Source organism: Erpetoichthys calabaricus, chromosome 18 (genome assembly GCF_900747795.2).
Source record: "Erpetoichthys calabaricus chromosome 18, fErpCal1.3, whole genome shotgun sequence".
Taxonomy (NCBI): Eukaryota; Metazoa; Chordata; class Cladistia; order Polypteriformes; family Polypteridae; genus Erpetoichthys; species Erpetoichthys calabaricus.
Genome location: NC_041411.2, coordinates 62,813,959 through 62,836,856, shown reverse-complemented (window position 1 = coordinate 62,836,856; position 22,898 = coordinate 62,813,959). Strand labels below are relative to the sequence as shown.

Below are 22,898 nucleotides of genomic sequence, written 5' to 3'. Positions count from 1 at the left end.
TGCTCTGCCTGCTTCACAGTTTAAAAGAGCATTTTTGTGACAATAAATCCTTTGTTGTTCTTTTTGTGTCTAGTCGGGGTTTGATGGTAATTTCCTTCCTTGTGTGTATTTCTTAGAATTCCTAGGGACTTTATGCTTTGGGACTTTCTACTTGTGACAGTATACTGATGTATTTTCCTGAGTATCTTATAATTTGCACTGATTGTATTTAAATCAAATAACAATACTGGAATTTTTTATGGCAGATAAACATTATTATTATATGGTCCAAAAATCCATTGATTGGTTTACTAAACCATTGAATCCATCATGGCACAATTTATTGTCATAATGTTATAATATTACAATCTATTGTAATATTTATGACACGCAATTCACTTTGTTGTATACAAGATTTAATGATGTTTAAAATGGTTTTGTCAAACAGCTGCAAGGCTATTTATTTTTGTTGTTTTTTTTTAGATAACTGCTTATGTTACTACAAATATCTTTACTAATGTTTTTTCTCAGAAATAGAATTTGATAAGATCCAGGACATTTCTAAAATTTTAGCATAGTTTATCTCTTAGATAAGGTAAGGGTCGTTTTCGTCTGCACAGTGCAGCATAATAAAAGTATAAGCTTTTACTTGAAACTGAGAAGTCTCTCTAATAAAGTTTACATTCATATCGCTAATTGTTTTCTCATAAATGAACACAGGGTGATGAGTCTGCTCTGTGATGGACTGGCTCCATATCCAGGGACAGTTCCTGTTCTGTACCCAATGCTGCACCCACAACTCTGTACTGAATCGAGGGGATGTGAGAATTTTATGTAATTTGTTTGTTAGTGTGTGACTACAAGTTTCTAGTCCAGCAACTTCAAGCATTCCAGTCCAAAACTTTAAACATTAGTTAACACTCAAGAAGCTGTATTACTCCTCAATAAGGTCCATGTAAGAGATGTTTGCTACCAAAGAAGCCATATGTGGTTCACATCATTAAATACTTATTTTTTTATCTTGTGTGATTTTGTAGATGAGCATGGCAACATTTGGAAGGAGGAAGACCTTTGGCAGTACAAGTGATGTAGAAAACATGCTATCTTCTACATCTGGTGGTGATGATGACGACAATGATGATGATTCTGCCTTTTTGCCGTCTGTATCCAAATCTGTGGGTCGCTACAACGTTTTGACATTTTGTGTTCTTCCAGCAAAAAGATCTCAACGTGCTGCTAATGAAATCATAATGCTGCAAATGTCAGCTCAGGCCAATGTGCACCAGCTACGCCTCCATATCTGGCTGCGAGCCAAAGAAAAAGGTTTCAAGTCAGAGATCTACAATATTGTTGATCCCAGTTCTTTTGATTTGTTGTACAAGAAAGAGGATGACTGGTATGAAATTTATGATGACTATCAGATCCTGAAGACTCTCGATGCCGTAAGATATTTTCACCTACACGGACAACAGCAAGTTACTATATATGTTAACATACCATCAAAGGTCACAGATGTGAAAGACCAGCTCCAGACAGAATTAACCTACTTGATTGGTTATGACCTCAGTCTAACAAATGGGAATCGTCTGAATGAAATTAGCTTCACTCGAAGAAAGCTGGCATCTGCTCGAATAGTGCAGCTCAGAAATCGAGACTCAAAGAATTATGCAACTGAGCCTTGGACCTCTTCTATCCCTCTTCCAAAAACTATGAATCCTAAAAACACTGATATAAACTTTACAGTTTACTATGCTGGAGACAATTATACCATGAAGGCAAACCTCAAAGATACTCCCTATGTTCTCTTAGAGCATTTTTTTAAAAAGATAGCTCCAAACACTATTCTTCAACATTTGGAACATGACTGGGTTATAAAGGTTTATCAAAGAGAAGAATACCTGATAGGAGAGAGGCCACTCTTTCAATTTATTTGGATCAAGCATTGTCTAAAAAACTAAGCAGGCGATCCTCCTTTCCATCATTCCAATGCCATCCTTTCAAGAGGATGAGGTCCCAAAAGATGATTGGCCATTAATAGATGATTACACTGGGCTTGCAAATACTCATGAAGACCTGATGCTTGAGGGCAGGGATGTTAACGAGATTCAAATGATTTCCTTATGGGACTGTAGGCGCAAATTTAGGGTAAAGCTTCTGGGCATAGACATTCCTAAACTGCCGAGCAAGGCACCACAAAATGTGTATGTGGATGCCAGCATTCTCCATGGCACTAATGTCCTCTCTTCGGTTCAGTCAAACCCCATGACATTCACAGATGAAGTGCTGTGGAATGCATGGCTACAATTTGACATATTAATTCAAAATCTACCCAGTGCTTCGAGATTGGCCTTTACAGTGATAGGAACCAACAGCGATGCTACAAAGGCTGTGGACTTCAACAAAGGCAAATCAAAAACATTGTACTTTGTGAACCTTCTGTTAATTGATCACAGGTCACTACTTTGCCAAGGTGAACATGTCCTCCACATGTGGCCTTACCCTGAACAAGAGGAAGACTTGTTCACTTATGAGGTTGACAAAATGTCCTCCAAAACTAACCCAGATGTTGAAAACGCAATGGCCATTAGTGTTGTCCTAGAGAGTTACAGCTTTCCAGTTGTCCTTCCACAAAGCCTATCCTCTCCTTCAAACTCTGTCTTTTCATTACCACCATGCTGTTCCCAAGAAGCTATTTCCTCATCCACCTTTTTTACCAATCAAGAACTTCTTCGAAGGTTCAGAGAGGAGAGCGCCCAGTATGGCGCCACGTTACCAAAATTTCTGAGTAAGGTGAAATGGGGTGACCCTAATGCCGTTCAGGACATCTGTTGGCTACTTAATCAGTGGAAGGTCACTGATTTGGACATATCCATTGCCCTTGAGCTGCTCAGCATCAACTTTGCAGATAAACAGGTCAGAAACCTGTCCATCAAGAGACTAGAAAAGCTACACAATGAGGAGCTGATGAGATATCTTCTCCAGCTGGTGCAGGTAACTAATAATTACACACATGCAAAAAAGCAGGGCACTTGACGTAGCAACAGTGAGTACTGATGCAATGTTTTATAAAACACGATTAAGCAGAAATAATATTCCAAGAATATCAGAATAACCACTAAGTTCTTGTGTAATCAAAATGGTCAGTAAAAAAACTAAATGTAGACCTACATGCTTTTGACATCTAAACTTGTAAAAATGCAATAGTGGAAGAAAGGTGAAGTGTTGGGGTCTATGGTGGAGCCCCGTTTTATTTTGAGATTTCAAAAAAAAGAAAAAATGAAATGAAAAGGACCAAATGTTTGAAATAGTGGCTTCTACAGCCAAGCTAAGAACTTCCAAAGACATATTGTAGATGCATCGTGTTTGGATGCTGGTTCGTTACTGAATGTCAGCTTCCAGTCTTTGATGATCTTAAGTACCGGCTGGACTCGAATATCAGAACTTTCTACAAGGTGGTGGAAGTGACATTATGTTTCCTCTTCATTTTCTTCCACTGTTCTAGGGGAGCAACAAGAAATGCAGTTAACTGTGGTGTCACACTATTTTCCTGGACACCGTTGTCTGATGAAATTACAAAACACAGTCTTTGTTGGTCTGCTTATTTGTTCTTAATACACAGCTTTGTTTTTCAAGTCACAGACACGAAGTTTAACACACAGGGACTTCTTACCATAAGTCACGCTATTTACATACAGTATAACTGCCTTGATCAAGGGGCTTGTGGGAGCACATTGGCGTTGATGCAAGTGGTTGTAACCCCACATCTGACTCAAATTTCATAACAGACTGGGATTGCTGTAAATTTACATCAAAGTCTGGAAATAATACCAGGGCATAATCAGGAAAGACAGCTACAGCTTCAGAATAGCGAGTGGAATGAAATGCTAGAGTGGGATCTATGGACCACCTCACAGGTTGCGATAGCTAGTTCGCCTGACTTTTCAACAAGGATTTCGGGTTAGATTCCCACATATTACATTAATCTTAACCAGGCTTTGATCTGACGTTTTCTGTCATGGCTCCAAGCCGCCCCTAGTGGGGACCACATTGTCTTAAGGGTTATTTATTGCAATATGAAATTATTTCCACCAGAAGGAAAAACCAAGAAGCTTTCCAATACAAACAATACTTATTAGTAATCACAACAAGTTTGGTAATATACATACCGTATATACTCGCATATAAGTCAGGTCTTGAAATCTGAAAAATCGATCATAAAATCAGACCCCAACTTCAAAAATGCGACACTTCTTTTTCTTTTTTTTTTTACATCTTTTTGCCTCCTCCAATGTCACACCAGTTTCTCAGACACATCGAACTTTGTTGTAGCAGCGCAGTTACCAATTTCTTTCACCACTTCAATGACTTTTAATTTAAAACCAGCTTCTTCTGATCATCGAATGCTCCATCATAGATAAGGGATGCTCTTATGATAAAGGTGTATGAGGGTGTGAGATACAAAAAACACAAAACAGAGCAAATGTTGCTTCGGAATAGTTCTGGTATTACTGTGTGGTCATGTAGGCACAATACATAAAAAAAGGCTGTGTGCTCCGTGGTGACTCTCTCATGGGGGGGCATTAGCATATCATAATCTCTTGGACCAATAGCGTGAGTTTTCCGGATTCGACTTATACGACTGACATTATAAAATACCGGAAATGATATGGTAAAATCAAGCCCCAACTTATCTATGGGAGAACTTAAACACGAGTATCTATCTATCTATCTATCTATCTATCTATCTATCTATCTATCTATCTATCTATCTATCTATCTATCTATCTATCTATCTATCTATCTATCTATCTATCTATCTACGTATATGCGGTAAATAAAAATTTTGAAAAAAATTCTTTTTACCTTTCCACATTTCCAATATCTTAACTGGCAATGTAAAGTCATATTTTTTCCATGAATTTGATAAAATAAGAAGCCAAAGCACAGAAGAAAAAAAAATAACTAAAACTATATGCATTCATTGTTTCCAGATCTAAATATGATGATTAATATTGCTTCTATAGGAGGTGTTTTTTATCCAGGCAACATCTTTGAAATAATGTATACTGAAAAAGAATTCTGAAATGCGATTAAAATATAGTGAATATCATGAACACTCATTCATCCTTTAATTCTTTTGAATCAGTTTGCCCCTTATAGGATTATGGGAAGCTGAGTGTATTATACTTGCAGCACCAAGTGTATTATTGTGAGGTTAGTTTGTTATGGGATGGCCTGGTCTCACTCCCTAAGCTTAACACACAGATGAAAAGACACATGCAGATCATCTCCACTTAAGGATATTGCTTATGAGTGATGCCTGCACAGCCTGTCACTCCTCATTACTTCACAAAGGGACGCCATAGCTTCAGCATAAACAACACATGGGTGTCTCCAGATATACACTAGACCTAAGGCAACCTTGGTCGCCAAGGATAACCTGAACACATAAAGGCTGATATGCCTACACAGTGTCCCTTAGAAATAGGTTAGAAATAACCTGGATGCTAAAGAGTGACACATCTCAGTCTCCCAGAATAACCAAGACACATGGAGGCTGTTTTATCTTGGTTAATGCCAGTTACCAGCCAATGATGTGTTACTCCCACCATGCAGTCCTCTGTTGGAGGCATCTTCTGTCAGCCTGCTAACCCTTTGAGAAAGAAAGTGGCATCTCCCTGTTATCTTATCTTGTTGTTGTTTTTGTTATTTTTTAGTTAATATTTTTAATTTTATTTATGTGATTTCCGTTGGAATTGATTTTTATTTCTTATTTGTTTACTATGACTTTAAGTGTTCCACCATTCCTTGTGCTTTTTGAGTGGACCCCATGAGGTGGAGCCACCCTGACATCACTGCTGCTGAGTACTTCCTCTATCTTTATATTTAGATTAGAGAGAAGGACGCAGCGGTGCATCATTGATTGTTGTACAATTTTCTCATGAGGACTGCTTGTCCCTGAGTCTTTCCTGGTTTCTGGCTTCTTTTCTTCTGTTTTTGATTTTTTTGTTGTTTTTTTTTCAGATTGTGAATTGGGACAATTTTCCTTTATTTTGCCTTTACAACCTTTTTGTGTTGTTTTTAATTATTATAAAAACAAATTTGTTATTGATAAAGGTATTTTGCTTGACCTTGTCTCATCTAGCCATAGGTTTTATGGTTCCTTTAACAGAAGACATTTTATATATTTTGGGACTTTTGTAGTATTTTGAACTTTTTAAGCCAGCTCTCCATTTTTGGGCCCGTGCAGGCTGCAGCCTGCCATTGGTGTTTGGGGGCTGCCTGCGTTGGGTCATGTCTCCTATGGCTATGTTGGAGAAGGTCCCACCCTGGTACTTTTAGGTGGTTTCATGTCCTTTTCACCATATTTGTGAGACCACTACACCACACACCCCACTCAAGGTGCCATGTATCTTTTACATTTACCATTTAAGAAGATGTACAGACAAAGTATCGATATTTAAAAGTAAAACATTATTAATTAGGAGTAGACTAATAATGAATTAACTAAATGAAACAAATAATAGAAAACTGAAACATGGTAAAGTCTGGATGTAAAGTCCTAGTAAAAATGCAATTTTTCTTCAAAGTAAGAAAATAGCTCTAACACAGCTATGTTATCAGCAAACTTCACTAAGATGTCTGAATCATGTGCAGGGATGCATTTATATGTGTAGAGGAAGTATGGCAGAGGACTTGGAACACATCCCCATGGAGCCTCTATGTTGAGGGTGAGGAATGATGAACTGCGGCCACCCACTCAAACCACTGTCTGAGTGTAAACTTGTACATGAGGCTGATTATAACTTACTTTTAATATAGTATCTGCAGTCTCAAAATGATGATTATTGAGTACAAAATACTCTGGCCGATCTGGGAAGCAAAAGATAAAAGTAGACAAAGCACCAGGCAGAATTATAAAATGGCAACACATAGCCAAAGAGATTAATCAGGCACTCTCACATATATTGACCTTATCATTTTAATCTGCAACACTTTCTCTAATTACTAACTATACAGTACATGTGACAATACTAGTAACTACTGCTACTACAACAACTACTACTGGAATTTTTTTTAGGATTTTCAACAAGGTTTCAGAAAGTGGGTGTATAACTGAACTAGGAATATGGAGTACATCAGTTAAGCCGATTTGTGTTTTCTATTACTCTTGTTTATCATGCTGATGGAGAGTGGTGCAGTGGTCAAGGGTAGAAGGGTTGATAAACCATAAGCAGTTTGGGGTGCCAACATGGCCCTCTCTGTTTAGTAACTGTGCTTTTAAACAAAAATAACACATGATGGCATTAAAATAATAACAAAGCAATGTGGCCTCAATCATCAGTCTTCTGTAGGTGAGACACACTCTCATAAGGATGTCCTTGCTCTTGATCGTCTCCTTGGTCATATTTTTAAAGCCCCGGGACTGTAAGGGGCAGGCTATTGCCCACACAGGGCATTTTCTCTGGGTTGTGGAGGAAAAACATGACAGGGCTGTTATTGGCAGTGACCATTCTCGGCCCAGGATGGGCAGCACCCCCTCTTCTACATACAGTCATATGAAAAAGATTGGGAACCCCTCTCAGCCTGCATAATAATTTACTTTCAACAAAAAAGATAACAGTGGTATGTCTTTCATTTCCTAGGAACATCTGAGTACTGGGGTGTTTTCCGAACAAAGATTTTTAGTGAAGCCGTATTTAGTTGTATGAAATTAAATCAAATGTGAAAAACTGGCTGTGCAAAAATGTGGGTCCCCTTGTAATTTTGCTGATTTGAGTACCTGTCACTGCTCAATGCTGATTACTTGTAACACCAAATTGGTTGGATTAGCTCGTTAAGCCTTGAACGTCATAAACAGGTATGTCCAATCATGAGATATAAAGGTATTTAAGGTGGTCAACTGCAAGTTGTGCTGCCCTTTGACTCTCCTCTGAAGAGTGACAGCATGGGATCCTCAAAGCAACTCTCAAAAGATCTGAAAACAAAGATTGTTCAGTCTCATGGTTTAGGGAAGGCTACAAAAAGCTATCTCAGAGGTTTAAACTGTCAGTTTCAAATGTAAGAAATGTAATCAGGAAATGGAAGGCCACAGGCACAGTTGCTATTAAACCCAGCAGGTCTGGCAGGCCAAGAAAATTACAGGAGCGGCATATGCACAGGATTGTGAGAATGGTTACAGACAACCCACAGATCACCTCCAAAGACCTGCAAGAACATCTTGCTGCAGATGGTGTATCTGTACATTGTTCTACAATTCAGCGCAATTTGCACAAAGAACATCTATATGGCAGGGTGATGAGAAAGAAGCCCTTTCTGCACTCACGCCACAAACAGAATCGCTTGTTGTATGCAATGCTCATTGAGACAAGCCAGATTAATTTTGGAACAAAGTGCTTTGGACTGATGAGACAAAAATTGAGTTATTTGGTGATAACAAAAAGCACTTTGCATGGCAGAAGAAGAACACCGCATTCCAAGAAAAACACCCACTATCTACTGTCAAATTTGGTGAAGGTTCCATCATGCTGTGGGGCTGTGTGGCTAGTTCAGTGACTGGAGCCCTTGTTAAAGTCGAGGGTCAGATGAAGTCAACCCAGTATCAACAAATTCTTCAGGATAATGTTCAAGCATCAGTCACAAAGTTGAAGTTACGCAGGGGTTGGATATTCCAACAAGACAATGACCCAAAACACAGTTCGAAATCTACAAAGGCATTCATGCATAGGGAGAAGTACAATGTTCTGGAATGGCAGTCACAGTCCCCTGACTTGAATATCCCCTGACGAAAATCTATGGGATGATTTGAAGCAGGCTGTCCATGCTTGGCAGCCATCAACTGTAACTAAATTGGAGAGATTTTGTATGGAAGAATAGTCAAAAATACCTCCATCCAGAATCCAGACACTCATCAAAGGCTATCGGAGGCGTTTAGAGGCTGTTATATCTGCAAAAGGAGGCTCAACTAAGTATTGATGGAATATTTCTGTTGGGGTGCCCAAATTTATGCACCTGTCTAATTTTGTAATGATGCATATTGCATATTTTCTTTTAATCCAATAAACTTAATGTCACTGCTGAAATACTACTGTTTCCATAAGGCATGTCATCTATTAAAAGGAAGGTGCTACTTTGAAAGCTCAGCCAATGATAAACAAAAATCCAAAGAATTAAGAGGGGTTCCCAAACTTTTTCATATGACTGTACCTGAGAAGAGCTTGGAAAATGTTGCTCAGACACGCATGCATGACAATGGCAATGTGTTTCACTGTACTCAATGCATGTGACAATAATATTACTACTACTACTACTACTATCATCACAAAATCTTCATTCATATACAGTATAGGCTTCTGTAATTTGCAAGGAGAAATTAATCTTCCGCTTCAGCAAAGATTAGACAGTGAAAACAAACAGAGCAAACTCTTGAAGACAAAAGTGGTACTTGTGATGCTAGCCTGGATCCATGGAGTTATCCAAGTCAACCAAGACAATGAATTGATCACAGAATTGCTTGTGAGTTTTAACAAGGATCACTCTAATCTCCCATAAGGCCATTTCTAAAAAAATAAAGGATATAATGTACTAAAATATGAAACTTATTTCTGCTGCCTGTTCACTTGTTCCCACACACAATTCCACAGACTTCCACAGCCTCACTGTAATTACATTGCTTAGCCAAGCTGTCTTGTTACTAGATTTTTTTTACAAATTTATTTAACAAATTTCTCTCTTTTCCTCTAAATGCGTAGTTAGATCAAATTATTTAGTCTTCATAAAATTCAGTTTAGTAAAGTTTTTGTTAAGGTAGGCTCTAGTATGGCAAATTTTATTTTTGGTTTTGCATAGCAAAATGATTGAGTAGAATAAAGCAGGTCTTCCTTTCATCAGTAAATTCAATGTACTTCATTAGGATTTATCAGATTTTATTAAGCTATTAAAGTAGTAATGTTAACAAAGCTAAGAAAAATTAAAGCCATGTACAGATTTATTGTCTCCAAAGAACCCAGCACTTTTGCTTCTGTCCACTGCCACTTGTATTGGGAAGGATGGATAAAAGCATCTTCATCAATCGCAATTGAGAGGATCAATAGCCCTGAATGATTTAAATAAAAATAGACATTATAAAGATAATTCTGAACATTTACAACCAAGCACTTATAGGTGGCAAAGAAAGACGCTTTTACACTTTATGTTACCAGCCACACCTATAGCTTGAGTATTCCATTGAGAACAATGCTGCCATTTCCCTTGTTGGATGATTGGTGCCCCTTTCTCAAAAGAGGGCATGTTTGTTTCCACTATTTTTTAGAACCAGGAAAACAACACTAGAACATGACCAGGGGCTCCACAAACATGGTTGCAAAGTCATTAGCAAGTTGGGACCACTTAATGAGGGACCAGGAAATACTAAAGGCCTTCTTACATTAGGTGACTTTTTCAGTGATTTTCAGTTGTAGCCTTTATTGATAAAATCTTAGTGACGTACTCCTGTGAAACCGATCACCTAATGGGACATACCCAACAACTGACTCCAACAAGTCAAACAGTCACAAGGGTTGGTTTGTGTGTATGAGAGCTGGCCACCAATGATAGCTCATTTGAAGTACAGTGTATAGAATGTAGCCACAAGGAATAACGAATATATGCGTGTTTGAGCCTCGCAAAAAGAAGAGAGGCTAATTTTCCTGATGTTTCATGTCTTCTGTACTAAAACGGAATGGAAAAAAGAAAAGAAGGGCCGAGACTAGAGCTGAACTTGCTGTACCTGTCAACCCTTTGTTCAGAACCAGTTCCATTAGGCAGCACAGACGCTTTGGACCTCACAAACAGAAGAGTAGCTTGACTATTTTATATGTCATATTTTACAAACCATGACAGGATGGAAAAAAGAATAAAAGGACTCAAATTGCTGCTGAACTCCCTGCAGTTGGTGCAATGCCAGTTCCAGTACGCCATTCACTGCCACAAAAAGGGGTAAAAGTTGCCATTGAGTCACTGAGGTAGACATAGGCATTGATTTTTTGTCATTTTAATTGACATGGTCTGACTCTGAGATCTTTTACTGGTCAGTGTTATGAACTAGATGTCCCAAAACACATAATCTCAAATACACTTTCAAAACTACCTACTAGAGGGGGATCTCACCATCAAACCCCAGCTAGTAGTAAGTGCAGATATAGAGTCTTTACAAATAAAAAAGATATTCTTCACAAGAAATATTCTTCCACAAGAGTGAAGTTCTATAGGACCACAAAAGGCGAAAACGAGTTGCCTGTAACACAAAAGGTAATACAAAACAAAAAAGGTAAAAAAAAATAAAGAATTACAAAAACACAGAACTATACAAGAAAAAACTCACCAAATTCTCAAGCGCATTCAACGTGAACCACCAGGACATATAGGGTGGATGGAAGTTCCTAAAATGGCAGCTTATACACAAAGAAAACAAGCATTATCCCACATTAATAAAACACATCAGTAATTTCAAATCTCTAACATAATTAAATAATATTAATATATTAATATAAACAAATGAAAAGTTAATAAAGAAGAGATACATGAAAGATTTGAAATATAGTAGCTGGTAAATTTGACATACCTCAAGAGAACCTCAATGTCACATAATGTGACATTGGCTTGAGCAGTGAACTTGAGTAGAGGTGTCTGGCTGTTGTCGTACACTAGCAGCTGTACCGTCACCTCAACCCGACACAGACAGGCGTAGCACACAAGTTCATGATTTTATTTTGTTTTTCCTTTGTGGGAAATGTCTTTCCCGTTCCCCACAAGCCACAACACAGTCCCAAAAAGCACACAGCACCACACTTCTCTTCCTTTTCTTTCTTTCTTTCTTTCTTTCTTTCTTTCTTTCTTTCTTTCTTTCTTTCTTTCTTTCTTTCTTTCTTTCTTTCTTTCTTTCTTTCTTTCTTTCTTTCTTTCTTTCTTTCTTTCTTTCTTTCTTTCTTTCTTTCTTTCCTTCTCCTCCACTCCTCCTCAGAAAGCTTTGTCTCCCTCCTCCCGACTCAGGCTGCCTGAGTAGTGTCTGTTGGCCCCTTAGATAAGGCAACTGGAAGTGCTCCAGGTGCTCAGTGATGAACATCCGGCAGCACTTCCTAGCGTGGTGGAAGTGCTGTTCTCCAGGGCTCAGCAGCAGCTGTAGCACCCCCTGGCGGTACCCACTGATCCTAACAGGGCTGCACCAAACTCCCATGAAGCCCTGCGGGAGTCTGAGGCACTGCTGCAACCCAGGGGGGCTACCATCTAATACTCCTGGGGAGGTAACGCTCTGGATAGGCTGGCTCCCCTGGTACTTCCAGTGTGAACGCGTCCTAACTGGGCAAGGGTCCCACCCATCCATCACACTGTAAAGTTATTTTGTTAAGCTCTTTAAACACAAAATGGAAAAAAACAATACCTTGCTGATACATTCCCCCCAAATCCAAAGTACACTTTGAAAGCCATCCAAAATAAAGTGATTGAAACTTTAATCTGAATGGTTCTGAGAGACATAAAAAGAAAGTAAGGGAATTCTAATCTACTGTACAACAACAACATTTATTTATACAGCACAGTTTCATACAAATAATGTAGCTCAAAGTGCTTTACATAATGAAGAAAAAAAACAAAAAGACAAATTAAGAATTAAAATAAGAGAACTCTAATTAACATAGAACAAAATTAAGGTCCGATGGCCAGGGAGGACAGAAAAAACAAAAAAAACTCCAGATGGCTGGAGAAAAAATAAAATCTGCAGGGGTTCCAGGCCATGAGACCTCCCAGCCCCCTCTAGGCATTCTACCTAACATAAATGACATCAATCAGTCCTCATTGTATTCAGGGTTCACATGGAAGAACTTGATGATGGTCACATGGACTTCTGGTCATTAATCCATCAATGTAGGGACATCATGAAGCTTTGATTGGGTGGTGGTGGTGGTGCAGATCACCACCACAGAAAACCGGAAAAAGAACAGAAGAGAGAGTAGTATCTACTGGCATTCTGTCTGAAGAGTGATGACACAAGGGTTAAGTGCAATATGAAAAATCTGCTTTGCGTGTAAGTGTGTGCCAGAAGAACATCTCAGTGGCTTGCTAAAGTTCGGACAGTTGGATGTAGCCTACACTCTGACAAGATCCAAGGCAGATCATTTATGCAGACAGCATTATTCATAATCCAGTTTAAGAAATCAAAAAAACAAAAAAAACAAATTGAAATAAAATAATGAGTTCAGATCATCTGTTCATTTCTCCTTTACAGACATTGATCACAATTAGGAAAATAAAGGAATATTCCGTCCTCAATTATATTTATTATGTTATATACCCTGTGTTATTTGTAGTGATGGCTGAGAATAATCTTAATCTTGTATTTTCATGAAGAACAGAGATCACAAAGTTTATGATACAATCAATACCTCTAAATTAACGACAATACATGTTGAGCTTTATGGCACATTATCTAAGAAAAGGTAACTCAGTTGTGTTTTATATTTAGTATGATATTCCATTTTGAAATGCCAGCAATCACTCCAGATAACACTTTCTATTGCCCTGAAACCCTTGTCACCCTTAACCACATTATGCTACTCACACACAGAGTCTAGTACAGTTTGTCCTTCCATGATAAAACAATAAAGGCATTCAAAGTCCTTTATTACGTGTAATTTTATCTTCACCTTGTCCAACATTAGCAACCCCTACGCTTTTAATCAGATGCATGCAAATTTTCTGGTTGTGTTCAGAATGCCATATGGCACTCATTTTCAACAGGCAAACAACAACAACAATTTATTTCTTGTATAAGCCAAAATAACACAAGGAATGTGTCAATGGGCTTTTACTGGCCATGCATTTTGACAGCCCCCTCTTTTGACTCTCTAAGAAAACAAAACGCCTTTGTCTGTGAGTTTCCCCTTGGGATTAATAAAGTATCTATCTATCTATCTATCTATCTATCTATCTATCTATCTATCTATCTATCTATCTATCTATCTATCTATCTATCTATCTATCTATCTATCTATCTATCTATCTATCTATCTATCTATCTATCTAGGTTTATCAGTCCCAATACATCTTAAAAGAGACACATAAACTACCTCTTGACACCATGTCCAGGTTCAGAGATCATGCACTCAACTCGTTTCATTAGGCAAGTGATGCTGATTGGACTACAACTCACTTTGATATTTCATCAGTACCAACAGCTACTCACTCCGATATGACTGTGCTGCTCCGTCTCTGCATGTCTTCAGATGTTCATTCCCTACCCTTCTTCACCAGTCACCTTCTACCACCCTCTCCTTTTCTCTTTATCTTCTTCACTTTAGAGTCCCGGTTGGTTTATGAAATTTAGTGGTCGTGTCTTTTTTACTTTGCAGTTCTTTGAATTAGGAACTGATAAAAAGATTTGTACAAAACTACCTCAAAATTTAACACATCTTCAGAGGGCTGCCAGGAGGTCCCTTGTTTGTTACTTTTGCTTGCTTGAGGTGGTGTGCTTTGATCACATGGGATTATGCAAACAGATACGTGGTCAGCCCAATCAGTTCACAAGTGTTGGCCTATCAGTATTTTAGTGACGCCCACAGTGGTATTGCGTTTTTTTCTCATTTGCTTGAACACACTGGTCAACACAGTGGCCACATTCTCATAACAGTCAACATGGCCTGTAAAACTCATTTGGCCAATCAAAGCAATAAATACAGCAAAAGTTGATAAATCAATCAAAATAGTAGCACACAGCATCATAACACTAACCCATACAAGCAGTCACTGGCTTATCAGTGGTAAAACGTCCTTCGCATAGAGGCATAACATGGACACTGTAGTCAGTTGTATGGTGAGATGCCTGTTGCTTACTGTGTGTAATCCCAGAGAACAGAATATTTACTCCTTTATTATATGATTCCTAACATTGGCAGATTAACAAAAGGAGACTCAAGAAAGAAAAACATGCACACATTTATAGTACCGTGAAAAAAGTGTTACATCTCTTACAATAGAAATATAGAACACAGGACTGCACTCTGTTTGGATCTCCTCTTTTCTTAATGTTGGGCAATATGGTGTTATCAACATCACCTACAATAAAATATGCTTCCAAGGCAGACAGCTGAGGAAATAATTCCTGGAATGCCCACGTCAGCCCTGGCACTCTGACAAAGTGATTATGCGATATGCTTCAGTGATGGCATCTATCAGCGGCATTCGGTCATAAAGATGCTTATCATAGACTTTCCTAAGCATTGGGGAGTATGGTGGAAAACATTCCATTGACATATGTGTATGAGCCTGAAAAGAGTTTGTTCACTGCGGAAAAGTGGTGAAAAGATACATCATCCCTTAGGACATCATAGTGTGGGATCATTGAGCTTGGCAACTTGTTCCTCCTTGGGCGCAAAGACTAGTCTATAAAGCCCATCAAGGAATGTGATTTGGCATGGCGTGGTACACAGTCCAGTCGTCAGGATCTGTGACTGATACGGCTGCAAATGTGGTAACATATGCACCTCTCTGGGCTTGTACCTAGACAGTCACCCAATAACATTCCTCTCACACCTCCTTGTCTTAAACATATTGAAGCCAACTTCATCAATACAATACAATACAATACAATTTATTTTTGTATAGCCCAAACTCACACAAGAAGTGCCACAATGGGCTTTAACAGGCCCTGCCTCTTGACAGCCCCCCAGCCTTGACTCTCTAAGAAGACAAGGAAAAACTCCCAAAAAAACTCTTGTAGGGGAAAAATGGAAGAAACCTTGGGAAAGGCAGTTCAAAAAGAGACCCCTTTCCAGGTATTTTGGGCGTGCAGTGGGTGTCAAAAAGAAGGGGGGCAATACAATACAATACAATACACTGAACAGAACAAATCCTCAATACAGTATAAAAATAAAAATTTTAGAAGTACGTAGCAGAATTTAACAGTAGATGATATCACATAATATGATTTGGATTTGTTCAGAGTCCTGGAGACCTCAGCCATCAAGCTGCCTCCCCCATTTAGCCATTCCACAGCTGAAACAGCACTGGGCCAGCCAATCCGACAAAAGGACCCCTCTACCCGATGATTCCTGTGATCCTCCAACAGGGATGACTTTACCTTAGGCAGGTAAAACAACTTGACAGGTGGGCCGTGGCACCAAGTGCCACATTTGAGTACCGAGAAGAGAAACAGGATAGGTGAGGGTTAGTAATAAATTATAACGATCATGTTACTTATGTTTTAGTGCTAATGACTAACAACAGAGATGCAGTCTGTACAGTTATCAGCAGCTCTAGTCAGGATATTTAAAACTGAAGTAGTGAGTCTTCAGCCGGGATTTAAAAGCTGAGACAAAAGGGGCATTTCTTATAGTAGCAGGCAGACCATTCCACAGTTTAGGGGCCCTGTAACGAAAACAACATACAGTAAACGAAGACTTCCTGTTCCAATATCCTCACAACAGGGAAGACAAAGTGAGACACATGGAAATGTATATGAAAAGGAATATACTGTAGGACTTTGTCTGTTTGTTGTTAGCATCCTATATATATATATATATCATATATATATATACAGGTAAATATCCTATATAAAACTGAGATATACATATATCTCAGTTCCTTAACTCTGCCACTACTTCCATCAAAGGGTATTCTGTAGATCTTTTATTCAGTGGTGTTTTTGCACCTGATCAATTTTTAATACAGCAACAGCATGCATGTCTCAGAAAATGGTTTGGTTTGCAGTTACAGCTGTTGCTATTCCACTGAAATGTATGCCGTTGCTCATGTACACCATTTGAACAATTGCTGCCTCTTGGTTAGGCTTGAGCACCTTACCTTACCCACCAGCCAGAGGTTTTCTTTCAATTCTATGAAAATTCAACCATATTTCTACTGAGTACTTTTACTGCAGTGGTTATCAAACTCAATCATATGCTGTGGTAGAAGTGGACAAAAACTACTGGCACTCATCCTTGGTGTTTTGGCTGCTGATTATGGAAACAATTTCATATTGTGCAGGGTGAAATTTCCCTTGGAGCTGTAAAAGGATTCTGATATAGCGAAACTAGAAAGGACTGGGGGGTTGGTCCCCTTGGAGGTACAGTATCACAGGGGTGTGTGGGGGGGGGGGTCCCCTTGGAGGTACAGTATCACAGTAATGTAGAGATGGGAGACTTGTAAAAAAAAAATGTTTTTACAAATACAGGTTGAATCTATGTCGTATATTCCAGTACAGCCGAGCAGGTGGGCACTGCCGCACTTCAAGCACTGGTTATATGTATAACGTACAGGTATACATTTGCAGTGTGGTGACTTACAGATTCTCATTCACGAATGTCAGAATCCTTAAAGCCACATATATATGTGACACCCCTAGACCAGCCTCACACATGGTCTGGCCATGATTTTGGAAATGGGCAACAATTGTTGCCTGTATGTCATTAGAGAGCTTTGTTCTTCACAGTCATCTCCCATCTGTTCTTTAAGCTTATGTCAGAACTCTCACTCAACCTGTCCTTCTTGTCATTTCATTTTATTTTCTATGCTGACATAACGTTCACTCCACCAACCATGTAGTATGTTCTGATTCATGTATCAACAGATTTCATAACTCATTGCAAAATGGAGGCACTTTGAGTCAATGATTTGGGATTGATTGTTGTCAGCTGAGGGCATCTTAATGCATTTTGCTTACTTAAAACTTTCGACTTATTTCTGAGTCTCTGGATGACTGCTGTTTCCACTGTTTTGCAAAACGTCCATTTGCAATTGAGATTGCTGTATATTCACTGTGAAATGGTTGACTATTGTGTTGAGGTGGTTGCTGTTTTGCTCATATGACTTTTAGAACTGACCACATTCACTGCTGGCTTGATTGGACGGCTTAGGCAACTGGTAAAAACTGTAATTGAAAACTGCAAAGAGTACATTACAACTTTACAATAGTGTCTCTTAAACATTTGCCTTTTGCATTATAATTAACCCACATTGTCCCTTGCGGAACTTCTGCCAATCCACCTTGGAGATTTAGTGCCAATCATCATCCGGGGGAGATTGTTTTCCCCTTGTAAGCAGTGACCATCTGCAAACCATTCTCAATCTCCTCTTATTCAGTACTATTGTAATTCAAGATTCAGTGTGACCCAAGTTCAGACATTGGGTTGAGACCTATAGTTTAAGAAACACTGCTTTAGAACATTAGAAAAGCTGTGATGAGAACAGGCCATTCAAATCAAAGAGCTTGTCTATTCTTTTCATCTAAATTGTCCACAGTACGATCAAGTCAGGATTTAAAAGTTCCTAAATTTCTATTCTTCAACAAATTACTTGTTAATTTATTCCATGTGTCTATAGTTATTTCTATGAAGAAGAACTTTCTAATATTTGTATGGAAATTCACCCTTTGAAGTAACAGCTGGGACCTGGTGTATTAATTCCTTTCATAATTTTAAACACTTCAGTCATGTCCCCTCTTAATCTTCATTTGCATAAACTAGAAAGGTTTAACTCGTTAAATCTCTCCTCAAAACTCCATCCTCTCAGTCCCAGAATCAGCCTCTTCTTCTGTTCTTCTTCTCTAGTGCTGTTCTGTCTTTTTTGTATCATGGAGACCAAAAAACTGCACACAGTACTTCAGGTGAGACCTCCCTAGTGTGTCATATAGTTTAGCCATAACTTTCCTTAACTTGGACTCCACACCTCATGATGTATCCTGACATCCTATTAGTCTTCATGATCACATCTGTATGCTGTCTGGATGTAGATAGTGATGAGTCCACTGCGACTCCTGGGTTCTTCTCATAAGGTGTACTTTCAAGTTTCAGACCTGCCGTTGTGTGTTCAAATCATTTTACTTCCTACACATAACACTTTACATTTACTTATACTAAATTTCACCTGCCATGGATCTGCTCAAATTTGTATTTTATCCCAGTTCTTCTGTAACAATGTAGCTGATTCTACATTATCTTCCTTTCCAAAGAGTTTGGTATCATCTGAAAACATAACCAGCTTATTGATTATATTCTTGTCCAGATCATTTATGTATTTCACAAAGATCACCAGCCCCAGCATTGTTTCCTGAAGAATACCATATTTTAACATCATTTAATTCTTAAAAAAGGTTCCCCTCACCATAACCCCTTGCTTCGTATGTCTGAGTCAATTTGCTTGGTGCCCACACACCACACCCTGAATTCCCATTTCTTTTAATTAATTAATTACATTTATAAAGTGCTTTTTCTCACTACTCAAAACTGCTATTCACAGACAGAAGGGAACCACTTCAACCACCACCAATGTGTAGCATCCACCTGATTGATGCAGCAGCAGCCAAATTGTGCTAGTACACTCACCAAGTATTGTAATTACATGGAGAAGGGGTGAGAGAGATAGCCAATTAGAGCCAGGGGATAATTAGGGGGCCAGAAATGGACAGAGCCATGATGGACAATTTAGCCAGGACAATGGAATAAACCTTACTCTTATCAAAGGATGCCCAGGGATCTTTACCACAGCTTTATGTCTCATCCGAAGGACAGTGCCATATTGGAGCATTGGGATCCACACACAGACCAAAGTATAAGCACACCCTGCTGGCCTCGCTAACACCTCTTTCAGCAGCAACCCAAGCTTTTTCCTAGATGGTCTCCTATCAAAGTCCTGGCTGGGTCCTAACATGTTTAGCTTCAAGTGGATGACCATTTCTGAAGTGGTTGTGGTATGGCTGCTGATCACTAACCTTTCACGTGGTACCTTATCAAAAGCCTTCTGAAAATCAAGATAAATAATATCATATGCACCTCTTCTATTGTATGCTTTTGTTTCTTCCTCATAGAATTCCAGCTCATTAGTGAAACACCACCTTTCTCATCTGAGCCCAGGTTGAGTATTTACTAATAAATGTCCAAGCCAAATGGCCAAGGTCCCTTTGTACAGTAAGCCTTTTTATAGACTTACTTCAGATCCCACTACTGTTTTTTTGCAGCCCTCAGGATCCCAAAAGAAGTTAAAGAGAGTACCTTCACAATGGATTTTAAACTATTATTTTAGATAAACCTCCTCTCTGCTATATATTTTCTCCTTCTCTCTGTCTGAAGGTGCTTCATTTCAGTAAACCTCCTCTACTTTTCTATTTTGAAGCATTGGCATCTCGCAGTACCCAAAAAGAAGAGGATTAGCCTTATTTAGAATCTCTTACTCACATCCACAGCCTCAGTTTCCTGCAGTTCACTTACACATCCTCTTATGGAAATAAAAATCTGTTAGTAAGTTTCAATGAAATAATGTCTAATATGAAGGCTTACATCTTAAGTCCCATTAGAAATGATGATATTAAAAAGGCTTTCAGGCAAGAAACTTTGCTGGACTTCTGTGATGAATCCGTCATATATTTTTAATTTCAATCTAAAATTAATTACATTAGCTCCTGCTCATCTGGAGCGTACCGTTGAAAGTGCTTACCCACCACAATCACATTTATTAAATTAATCTATTGCTTCCATCTAGTCGGAGGTGACTTTTTACCCTGTCTTTATTACCAACCATAGTATAATGTTGTAATCCTCATGAATACAGATTAGGAAGACAGAAATTTTGAGGTAAGGTAGTAAATACTCGATGATCATGGCTTTAAAGACTAGAGTCATGTTGCATGTTTATTAGGTAAGAATTTCATGGGACAATAATGACCCTATGAACCCTGTGAAGACTGAAACTTGCCCTGGCCTCAGGAATAATAATTATTATTCAAAAGCATCCCAAAGCCTTTAATAACAACATTAAGTTTTGTCCTATATACAGAATGACATACAATTATATTTTACACTAAATGGTTCCTGCTACCCCTTCATCTCACTCAACATGACCATCAACGTCTAAAATCTATTGGGCAGTATTCTGTTCTGCAGTATGGCTTGCAAAAGTCTTTTATATGTAGAGTGACATATGTTTCCACCACAATTTATCTGTCTCGTTCAGTTCTTTATACATTCTCAACCGGATCCATCATCATAACTGCCTTTTAGCATAGCTTACTAAGTTACTGGAAGTTAAAGAAGATATACAGTATCCTAAAATGAAACATTTGTGTAGCACAAGTTGCAATGGTGAAATAATGTGTGGAGTCATTTTAGCTGAGGAACCTTTAGCTGGTGTGTGAATGAAAAGGAATCAGTAGGTAAGAAATCCACATGGGGAAGGAGTGTGAAAAGCAGCCATTAGAGGAGTTAAGGACTGTCCCAAGGAGAGGGCAATCTTGTAGAAATTGTGCATCCCAGAATTACCCCAAGGTAGCCAAAGAAAAAATGAAAATATAAGAACTGGATGAATACAGGTGTCAGGATTTGATTTGTTTTAATTTTCTACAGGCATTTCTTGAATTCAAAAAATCGGTATATCATTTTGGGGTTTTTTGAGGTCACGGGATTCAGTGGTTTCATGCATTTTTTGTTGTTGTTATTTGTTTTATAATGTTTCATTTAGAAACTATTGTCCTGTGGTGACATTTTTATTTTTTTACAGGCACTGCCATTTTGTGCCTTAGGATGTGTGACACATGATGTCATAAGTCAGCATCATGCACTTTCTGGTTGTACGAGTTTATGCTCGAACCTTAGCATAATCATTCTTGATGTCTAACTTACAACATCCGTTCATCTTAGACTTTGATTCTTGCCTCTCGTTTTGGTTTAGTGTACATGTCAATCTTTTGATTTTCAACCCTCTTGCTACGTCTTTTCTTACTCAGATTTTTGACTTACATGCAACAATCTTAGCTTGTTTCCTGGCTCATTGAAGCAGTTTTAAGTTCGCAAATGCCCAAGTATAATTGTGGGGTTAGTGGAACTCACCTACTTTGTTTTTTTGGATTGGGTTACTTTTGCACACACACACACCCACACACAGAGAGTCCTTATCCATGTAAGCACTGATTTCAGCAGATAATTCACATAGGGATTCACAGGTGTGAAGAATACACAGGTGTCCTTGGATATAACCTACACCTAAAGGCTGTAAGGGCCGACCCCTTTACCCAGACCGGCAGCTACACAACCGACACTATTGACTTGGCTAACCTGAGGATTCTCCAGATAATAACAAGCCATATTCCTTACAAACAGTCCTTTTTCCCCAAACGATGAAATAACGAGCAATGCAAATCAGAGATGTAAAATCAAGGGCAGATATATTGAAAGTGAATGAATATATATACAAGGACAGACAAATACTTAATATTATATATCTGTACACAATTCCCCACTATCCCAAAGACACCAGTGAAAAATTATATATATATATATATCCTATTTACCCCGAGCACATGAATATACAGTAATAATAAAAAAAAACTACAAATCCCTCCCTTGCCCCTAAACAATAAATAAATACACACAGAACACAAAACACAGATCAAAACAAACGGCAATTGGAATGGATGTTGTATATGAGTCCAGAGTTATTAAAGTCCTGAATTAAACAAATACTGGCTGAAATGATATTTTGCTCCTTCCCAAAAAATACAAAATGATCTCACTGTGTGAGCCCTCAGCAATGGCTAAAGAAAGTCCGAACCCTGGGGTTTCTCCGCACTGGCTGTCATTATGATGTTCCAGATAATGAAAAAAGCAAACGGTAAAGTTGCGCACTGATTGCAGGTGATGATTTGGAAGATGAACGTGAAAATTACTCTTTTCTCCTCTCCACCTCTGCTAGATTTTTGATCTCTTGCCTCCTCTCGTTTAAATAACAAATATCCAGCAGACCCCCGTGACCCTGTGTTAGGATACAGCGGGTTGGATAATGACTGACTGACTGACTGGATGTAATGATTGTGGAAACAGGAAATTCCAGTCTAGGGGGTCACAGTCTCCCAACATCGTCCTTCCCTGTTTGTTTTCCAAAGACAACATTTCCTTAAACAC

The 22,898-nt window shown here is 38.6% G+C and overlaps 1 protein-coding gene across 1 annotated transcript in view; it reads left to right on the top strand.

Moving 5' to 3' along the window:
- The window catches only part of si:rp71-17i16.5 (phosphatidylinositol 4,5-bisphosphate 3-kinase catalytic subunit gamma isoform), a 71,716-nt gene that overhangs the window by 5,631 nt on the left and 43,187 nt on the right, over nt 1-22,898 (top strand). Inside the window, 2 exon segments of the mRNA XM_028824723.2 lie at nt 1,017-1,928; nt 1,930-2,970. Of these exon segments, the coding sequence (XP_028680556.2) occupies nt 1,017-1,928; nt 1,930-2,970 (1,953 nt within the window).